Source organism: Xenopus laevis, chromosome 1L (genome assembly GCF_017654675.1).
Source record: "Xenopus laevis strain J_2021 chromosome 1L, Xenopus_laevis_v10.1, whole genome shotgun sequence".
Lineage (NCBI taxonomy): Eukaryota > Metazoa > Chordata > Amphibia > Anura > Pipidae > Xenopus > Xenopus laevis.
This window is the reverse complement of record NC_054371.1, coordinates 54,694,198-54,704,339: the sequence shown is the minus strand read 5'-3', so window position 1 is coordinate 54,704,339 and position 10,142 is coordinate 54,694,198. Positions and strand designations below refer to the sequence as shown.

The window sequence follows — 10,142 nt, the reverse complement described above, 5'->3', positions numbered from 1 at the left end:
TTCGGCCTCGTGCTTTTTTAGGGTCATGGAACTCCTCTGTAACTTCTGATATCCTTATATTTTACAATCCTTGTATTTTATTCACTATATATACTAATAGCTATACTGTTTAACCGTAGATCTTAACAGCACAATAGTTTGTTCATAAAGCTACACAATCCACTTTAAAAGCATTAATAGAATCTGCCAATACATCACCAGACAGGGCATTCCACAACCTTGCTGGCATCCCTGTGAAGAACCACCTACACTAAGGGGGTATTTATTAAAACTTGATGCAAATAAATCCAAATGAAAAAAAGCATGTGTGGGAAAAAGTCGCGACAAAATTGTGTGTCAAATCAAATCGTGCCACTTTTTCGATTTGACGCCTGAAAAAACGCAACTTTTACAATCTGATGCCCTGGAAACCAGCCGAAACCCTTGAAGAAGGCAAGAAACATCTCCAATAAAGGGATATCAGCGCTTGATTTCAACAGGTTTTCAACAGGTTTTGTTTACTGGCATAAACCAGAGCTCTGAGCAGGAAAAAATTATACTTTTTGGTCAAATATTGGGAGTGGAGGTTCTGGTGTCAGGGGGTATTGCTTCTGAGGAAAAAGCAAGTAGGTGTTTTTTTAACAAATGTGAAGGGACCACTCTACTGGGTGGGATCAAGACCACGTGTGAGGTTTTTCTGCCTGGAGGGAAGCTGTACTGCCTTGACTACATCCTCAGGGAATGCACCTACATCTACCTCTGATATACTATCTGAGCTGAGTGCCTATATATTCTGTGCCTAAAAAACGAAGATTATTAACATATTCTCGAAAATGAGGCCGTATTTTATACCCAAATTATGATAATATTGCCTTGTGTTCAATTAAAAGAATTTCCCGCAACACAAAACATGTTTAACTGTGCAAGGGTAACCATGGCTGACAGCTGCTGTGGTATTGATTATTGGAAGCGATAGGTCCACCAGCAAAGGCTTCAGTAGTGGCGAAATTGCTGGTAATAAAGAACTGACACAAGCACAAACAATAAATAATATATGATGAGTTTTAATGACCAAAAAAATGAAGTAGTTGTGAAATATTAGAAGCTGAGGTACTGGTTGCAGCAAGTATTGCTCACAAACAACACGCCACCAACAAAGTCTAATGGATACACACAGCCTTCAGTGCCCACCAAAGACTGTCTCTTAATGGCAGCTGCTTATGATATTTTATCACAGAAACCCACGTTGTTCACCACTACTCCCAATACCGTGACGTGCAGCATCACTGCGCTTATATACACGTGCGTGACGTCACACTCTCGCGAGATGAGACTGAAGCCAAGGAGTTTGGTGCTTACGGTGTTGCGGGACGTTTCAGTAGCGGGTCAACAGTGAGGGCAGTGTCAAACGCCACAATGGTGAGTGCGTCTATTGTACAGTGTCTGCTGTTTGGAAATATGTTTTTCTAATTATAATCCGAGTGTAGCAACGTCGGATCCGTTTAGCCGCGAGAGTAGGAGCAATTGGCACCCAAGGAAGTTGTAGTTGTCACACGTGGTTGGAAGATTTTGTCTGTGCTCACAGATCAGCTTTATAAGATTAGGGGAGGCAAAGAGCTGGACTGGTGATGACGATACCCTAGAAATAGAGTAAATGCTGCATTGTTAACCACAATAAATGTATGTGCTGCATTGCTTTCCACATTGTTTGTAATTGCAGCCCCTCCTCCTATATAGAAATAGTCATGCTCTGGGCAGCTGCCTGTGGCTTTCTTCTCTCCTCCTGACCCTACTTCATGTTTTTCACATTTCCCTCAATACAGGTGGTTGAGGATTCTTAATATTGAAAGCAGTGTGTGTCTCTCTAAAGCTATAGTGCATAAAACAACTCTGCTTCATCCAAATACACTATTTTAATATTTATACTTGTTTAGTAGTGTGTCATACATTTGTAGTAGTGGGTCTCATTGGGTAATCCTAAATAGAAAATTGGCATTTTAAAGGAGAACTAAAGTCAAACTAAAGAAGTAGCTAGAAATGGTGTACATTATGTTTTGGGCTTCTGTACCAGCCCAAGGCAACCACAGCCCTTTAGCAGTGAAGGTCTATGCCTCCAAAGATGCCCTAGTAGCTCCCCGTCTTCTTTTCTGTTGATTCACTGTACATGCTCTGTGCTGCTGTCACTTACTGAGCTTAGGAGCCCACACACAGTATACTGTATATAAAGAATATAAATGTCACAATATAAGGCTGATTAATAATTAATACAGAAAATTACTACATGGCAGCACAGAAACAAATGCAACTAGCATCTGAATTTAATAATCAGCCGTGCAGCTTATATTACAGGCCAACCTCATTTTCTGCTTGATAATTTACGATGACCCCTAAGCTTAGCTTGCTGGTGCAAGAAGTTTATTAAATAAAATATGGCCTTTTTAACCATATTCATTTTTAGGTTTAGGTCTTCTTTAAGTACTGTGGCCCACCCCCTGGGATCCTACAATTTACAGTGCGCACACAAACAAAGGGCACACATAAATGTTAGGAAACATGAGTCTATTAATGGATGAAGTTCTGTCATATATTCCCACACTACTATTTGTTACTAGTGATGAATGAAACTTTTCAACCAAGTTTTGCAGTGAAAATGGCACCCATTGGACACTCCAATGGGCAAAAAAATTGTCGCCTTTCAAAAAAAATTATGCTGCCCATAGACTTCAATGCATTTTGGCGAATTTGCAATCTTTCGCAATTTTGGCTAAGCGAAACGGGTCAGATTTGATCCTCACTACTTATTACAGTTAGAGCTGAAGTATTTCTGGTCAGGTTATCTGTTAGGTAGAGTCCTGCAGCGGGTCGGGTACCCGCGGGTTACACGCAAAAATCTGAGGTAACCTGCAGGTTGCGGGTAGAAGTTCCTGGTATGGGTATAGACGCAGGCTGGCGGTTCTACGAGTTTGCGGGTCGAGCCAACGGTCTTCTCAATAGCGATGTTTACTCCTTTTTTCTGATCATGCCTACTTCCGATGACACTTCCGGTTTTCAACGTCAGCACTTCCTGATTCTTGATGGTCAGCGGGTCCGGGTTGCGGATAAGGTACTTTCGGGTCGGGTAGTGGGTCCAAGCGAGTAAGAATGCTGGTTGCGGGTCTTGGTTTCGGATTGCAGGTTGGGGCTACAGATCGGGTACGGGTTCCAAAATATGGACCCGCGCAGGACTCTACTGTGAGTCAGCGCACAGATCATCATAAAATGGTGGGAAAGAGATGTAAAAAGGCAATATTTACTAATACATTGTATACATATTCCTTCATAGGCCACATAAGAACTATCTGTTGGTGAAAGGGGTTGTTCACCTTCCAAACACCTTTCGATTCGATAGGTTCACCAGAAATAAAGACTTTTTTTCAATTACTTTCCATCTTTTATTTTTTACGGTTTTTATAAATTCAGGTACACACTTTGAAATGTTACAATTTTGCTTTAGTTGATGCATTTCTCAGCAGCATCTCTGGAGTATTGGCAACTATTGAATCAATTCTAACAGCGGCCTTTAGTGAGACTCTGTGATTCTGCTCAGCAGGGACAAATATAAGAAATGTATCAACTTAGAACAGTTTACAAGGTCAGCAACCCCCCCCCCCAACAGAATCTAAAGCCAACTGAACTGAAAAAAGTGTAGGAAGGTGAACAACCCCAGCACTAAGTTTTCCTAGTAGCCGTAACCTATAGCAACCAATAAGATATTTGCCCTTAAACAGGTGACCAGTAAATGCTACCTGCTGATTGGTTGCTATGGGTTACTTATACTGGGCAAACTTGGTGCCTTTTATTACATAAACCCTTATTTCTTTAATTTTTTTTCAGTGGTTTAATGGAGCTTAAATGAGCTTCAGGTGGGAAAAAACAGATATTGTATTTGGATTTATTTGAAGTTTCATTACAAGGACATTGAAGCAATGCAAAGGCAAATACAGCCAGTCCCTGGGCTACTAACATCTGACTTACATGCAACTCACACTTACAAACAGAGGCTATTACAATTATGGAATGTGGTTTGCTTGACCTTTATTAGCATTTAGCTTTAATGAACTATCTGCCCCAATCCCCTCTGGTATGTGTTGTCTACTACTAAAAAAAAAAATACTATGTTAAGACAAACATCTGTCTAGGTTTCATTTGATAAGTAAATGTACCTGTTACAACTTACAAACAAATTCAACTTAAGAACAAACCTGGGGACTGGGGGATTCGTGATTTTTGATTTTAAATAGCATTAAGTATTTTTGCATAGTTAAACATAATTCATTTGTTTGTTGTGGTTTACAAACTGAATTCTAATAGGGATGTTGTGGTGGCAAACATTGGTAGAGTCTGGTCAACCCTGGCATTATTTTTTTGAAATTTGCTTCATACATATTTTATGTCAAAGATACTGTATGTTCCTTTGCATCAGGCATGGTCTTTTGGATATTCTAATCTCAGGCCAAACAAAATGTTCAAATAAGAAGAAAACTGGTATAATAGTTTTTGGAATATAGTAGATAAATATAACTAAATCATAAAAGACCACTTTTCAGAAAAGGTAACTAAGGATGCTCCGAATCCACTATTATGGATTCGGCCGAACCCCCGTATCCTAAGCGAAAGATTCGTCCGAATACCGAACAGAATCCGAATCCTAATTTGCATATGCAAATTAGGTGTGGGAAGGGGAAAACATTTTTTAATTCCTTGTTTTGTGACAAAAAGTCATGCAATCTCCCTCCCCGCCCCTAATTTGCATATGTAAATTAGGATTCAGATTCGGTTCGGCCGGACAGAAGGATTCGGCCGAATCCGAATCCTGCTGAAAAAGTCAGAATACTGGATTTGGTGCATTCCTAAAGGTAACCTCGCATGCAGCCACAGGCTGTTCTTTAGTATAGCCAGAAGGCCAAAGTTAGGAAATGTATTCATTTTATCCATGAAAACATGATTGATTTACGACTTTAAGAAATACTTGGCTGCATTTGTAACAAAGTATTAAACTGTTTTATCTGAAGGTATCAACTGGAATACTCCTTTAAAAGCCAGGAATTGCAGTGATGTAATTCAATTGTTATGAGTAAACTGTAATTAGACATTCACCATATCACAAATGGAATCTCTAAAGTACCATTCCTGGAAGAAAAAATGCTGTTGTGAACAATTGTCTGCAAAGCAACAAAAGATTGGTTTATTGCAGTAAATGTATGACCGTCTTCTTATCAATAGCAGATAACTTTGTATTTGAATCACCATAATTTGTAAGAATTAGAATTATTTGCTAAAAAGTCTATGGGCTATGAGCTTCTGGTAATAATTTGTAAGAATTATAATTATTTGGTTAAAAGTCTATGGGATATGAGCTTCTGGTAATTCAGAGCTATCTTGGTAAAATTCTATACTTTTTTCATCAGAAACCTGGTAGCTAAGAGAGAGGTGGATATTTTTATATATGTTTTAACTATAGAAATTGTGTGTGTTTAAATTGGCCACTGTCACTTGTCTGTATTCATTTTCATAATGGTAATGTAGATTGGAGAACTAAACCCCCCCACAATGATAAGTCCCCACTGGCCCCCCTCCTTGCGTCCCCCCCTGCTAAGTGTTACACCCAGAAATGTGTCCCCTCTAGGATTATGTACTGCAAATGCAGAGTGAGCACAGTGGAGCTCACGGGCCTGGTATTTGTTCTGGGGGTTTGTTAGTATTTCAAAATTATTGTTAGGGGCCCCTAATGTGTTTAATCATGTGCTGGGGATGGGGGTGCTGTATTATCCACAGGGGTGAAGCAGGTATATGTATTTTAAGGAGAAGGAATAGCATTTTACAATTGGGTGCCAAAAGTTAGGCGCCCCCAAGTGTTTTTCTTACCTGACACCCCTGGCCTGTGCTCCGATCAGCAGAAAACCTCAGAGGCCCTGGGTTTTTCTAGCGAGCACCACGGAGAGATCCTCTTCCACTTCATTGTTTTTCAAATCTCCAGGGACAGACGCTTGCGCAGTAGAGCGAAATAGCCAGGTTTTTCCTTAAATTTCGGCTTTTTGCTCTACTGCACATGCGCAACCGCAAGAAGACCCAAAGAAGCAGGAAGAGGATCTCTTTGTGGTGCTCCCTAGAAGAACTCAGGGGGTGAAGCAGGTTTTCTGCTGATAAGAGCACTGGCCCGGGGTGTCGGGTAAGTAAAAATAGTCATTTGGAGGTGCCTAACTTTTGGCAAATGCTATTCCTTCTCCTTTAAGGGTATGTCTTAATATGACTTAACTTTTTTTCACATATGAGTGTCATCCCTGCAGTGAGCACCAACCATTTGGTTTTTTGGTGTGCTGTCATGTGGACATGGGGTAACATGGGTGTGGTTTAACGTGGGTGTGGTCTAAAAACAAGGAGTGGAAAACACTGGCTTACATTTTCGGCCCTAACCATGTAGACCAAAAATTCCAGCCCTCAGTACCACAAAAGTTGGACAGCACTGATCTACAGTATATCTTCTATATTCTATGCATATATGACAGCTTTATAAGAAATCTTTTTTTATCCTTTGGTACATTGTATAAATTTCATGATTTTCAGCTGATGTATTATATACCAAGCCTGGAGAAGGGATTTAATTGTCCCACAACGTTGCATTTTATAATCTAAAAGATTATATTGGTAGATTTTTGCCACTTTTAATCTATGGCTACCGCGATACAACACTGCTGCTATAATTTGAATTTAGATTAGTCCCACCTAATTCCTGCTCTGGGTCCCCATAGTAGTACCTCTCCCCCCCCCCACAATTTGTGAATAATTACTCTTAATATTGTAGGCTATTCTTGCAGTATTTACAGTAACCTCTATGATGGTTTCATCAAACGGAATATGTTGAAGGAACAAAGAAACCTAGCTTGACTCTTAAATAGTTACCAGCTCCCTTTTAGCTGCAAGATCTGCTTCTCATACTTTACTCCTCATGCACTTCTATTTAATGTTTATACAGTCATATAAAAAAGTTTGGTATCCCCTCTCAGCCTGCATAATAATTTATTACACTTTCAACAAAAAAGATAAGTGTTATGTCTCATTTCCCAGGAACATCTCAGTATTAGGGTGTTTTCTGAACAAAGATTTTTAGTGAAGCATTATTCAGTTGTATGAAATTAATTCAAATGTGAAAAACTGGCTGTGCAAAAATGTGTGTACCCTTGTTGTTTTGCTAATTTGAATGCATGTAACTCCTCAATACTGATTACCAGCAACACCAAAATGGTTGTATGAGCTAGTTAAGCCTTGAACTTCATAGACGGTGTGTCCAATCTTGAGAAAATATATTTAAGGTGGCCAATTGCAAGTTGTGCTTCTGTTTGACTCTCCTCTGAAGAGTGGCAGCATGGGATCCTCAAAGCAACTCTGAAAAAGATCTGAAAACAAAGATTGTTCAGTATCATGGTTTAGGGGAAGGCTACAAAAGCCATCTCAGAGGTTTAAATAGTCAATTTCAACTGAAAGGAAATTGCGTCCCAGGGCCGTAACGTCAGTCCATAGTTCCTTAATAAATTATTATTTGAATTTTTAAGACCTGTGAGTGCTGATCCTCTTCCTTGATTTGTTTAATTCACTCGTTGATCGTGCACCCAGGCACATTTATAAATTTTTTCGTGAGTGCTGGCACCCTTTGGATTTTGTTTTATTTATTTTTATATATATATCTATATCTCTATATAATTTATATATATATATATATTCATTTATACATAGTGTGTGATCTTAAACATAAATATATATATTTATAGTGTGTATGGAGAGAGAGAGAGAGAGAGAGAGATAATAGAGTAAATGGTATCTATTGGAGACTACTCATTAGTAGTCCCTAGAAGAAAGTACTGCTACCATGGCAACACATGTAATAAGAACAAATTGGTGAAAAATGTCATTTTATTTCTACATTAAATTCGTCTGTAGAAGCCACCCTCCCATTGAGATACCCCTCTGCTATAGAAGTGAAACTTTGATTGTGAGTGAACAACCAATTGGGATGTGCACCTATCCATAGTCCAAATTCACTGCTGCAGTAGCCACAGATAAATAACAGGAGCTTTGTTGAAGCAATGTATTAAGCTCCCCATAGACGCAAACGATTTTACCGAAGTCCGACCAATCCTTCGAAATTATCTTGAAGTTAGTGGGATTCGAACGATCGTACATCTTACGATTTTTCGGCCATCTGTCAGGAATATGATCGGCCAAGTTAAAAAATCTTTATCGGACCCAGTGCAATCTATCTGTTTGCAGGGCCAAGCAGGCAGCTACCCTTTGTTTTCTTGGCAAATTGGTCTTTTTAGTTGATGGACAATCCGAGATAATCGTGGTCTCACGATGACGATCGGATCTTTTAAAAATCTCAACATCTATGGCCAGCTTTAGTTTTACTGTGGTGGAGTTTGAATCACTGTTGTGCTTATGGCACGATTTCAACTGTTGTGCGAGGTCGCCAAACAAGCAAATCTTGGCTCCCTACATGCACAGGCAGCTAAATTCTTTACTCGGTCTGAAAGAGCTGAATTGTCATCTTAAAAAATCTTTTAAAATCATTTAGCAATATTGCAAAACAAATGTTATTTAAAGGGGACCTGTCACCTTAAGAAATAATTCCAAATCCTATTTTATCATGTTAGTCAAGCAAAATAATCTTTATTTATACTATATCGTTTATTTAAATCTTGTTTCCTTCATCCTGGGAAGTCATAATTATAGCAAGCAGGCAGCTGCCATTTTGTGAACACTGTTATTAATGCAAGCCTTGCATTATCTCAAAATCTTATTTCTGTGCCAGAATGGGGGACCTGATGGCAATCCCCATGCACAGGCTATGGGGGGGGGGAATGTAGGGAGTGCTCTGACATCTAGGAAGTGCTGAATGGAAAGTGAAAGTGATTTCCTGCCTCGTCTCTATGCCTAAGGCAAAGAGGAGGGGCAGGCAATAAATGATTGACAGCTGATATTTTTAAATGAGTTTACAAGAGGTATGGATGTTTTAATAAAAAAATAATTTGGATTTAATGTTTAATTTGTAATGGACTTTAATTATACAGGCTTTTATGTCTGGGTGACAGGTCCACTTTGAGTCAGGAAAGGCACTTATCACTTGGATATTTTTTGCATATTTTATTCATTTATGTAATGTACATGTCATGAGAAGAGAAGGAAAATTATGTATGACTTTGATTTAGAAAAAAAACGTCCTGTATATAACTGTTGTCTTTATTGACGTACATAGGCTTTCCAGTATAACCAGTTAATTAATGTGTAGATATGACACTTGGACAAAAGCACTTGCCAAAGCATGTTAAATTGTTCCAATTAATATGAACTTATAACAGAACTTAAGTAAAAAATAAAACATACAGTTAAAAAAGCACCAATAACTAATACATAAGGTAAACTGGGCCCTTCCCAAAAGAGCTATAAAGTTCATACAGTGGTGTGAAAAACTATTTGCCCCCTTCCTGATTTCTTATTCTTTTGCATGTTTGTCACACTTAAATGTTTCTGCTCATCAAAAACCGTTAACTATTAGTCAAAGATAACATAATTGAACACAAAATGCAGTTTTTAAATGAAGGTTTACGTTAAGGGAGAAAAAAAACTCCAAATCTACATGGGCCTGTGTGAAAAATTGATTGCCCCCTTTGTTAAAAAATAACTTAACTGTGGTTTATCACACCTGAGTTCAATTTCTGTACTCACCCCCAGGCCTGATTACTGCCACACCTGTTTCAATCAAGAAATCACTTAAATAGGAGCTACCTGACACAGAGAAGTAGACCAAAAGCACCTCAAAAGCTAGACATCATGCCAAGATCCAAAGAAATTCAGGAACAAATGAGAACAAAAGTAATTGAGATCTATCAGTCTGGTAAAGGTTATAAATCAATTTCTAAAGCTTTGGGACTCCAGCGAACCACAGTGAGAGCCATTATCCACAAATGGCAAAAACATGGAACAGTGGTGAACCTTCCCAGGAGTGGCCGGCCGACCAAAATTACCCCAAGAGCGCAGAGACAACTCATCCGAGAGGCCACAAAAGACCCCAGGACAACATCTAAAGAACTGCAGGCCTCACTTGCCTCAATTAAGGTCAGTGTTCACGA

The 10,142-nt window shown here is 39.0% G+C and overlaps 1 protein-coding gene across 1 annotated transcript in view; it reads left to right on the top strand.

Moving 5' to 3' along the window:
* The first annotated feature begins 1,311 nt into the window (after positions 1 to 1,311).
* Positions 1,312 to 10,142, top strand: part of tma16.L (translation machinery associated 16 homolog L homeolog) — a 50,645-nt gene continuing 41,814 nt past the window's right edge. The window contains 1 exon segment of the mRNA NM_001096063.1: positions 1,312 to 1,398. Coding sequence (NP_001089532.1) covers positions 1,396 to 1,398 — 3 coding nt within the window. The 5' untranslated portion in view covers positions 1,312 to 1,395.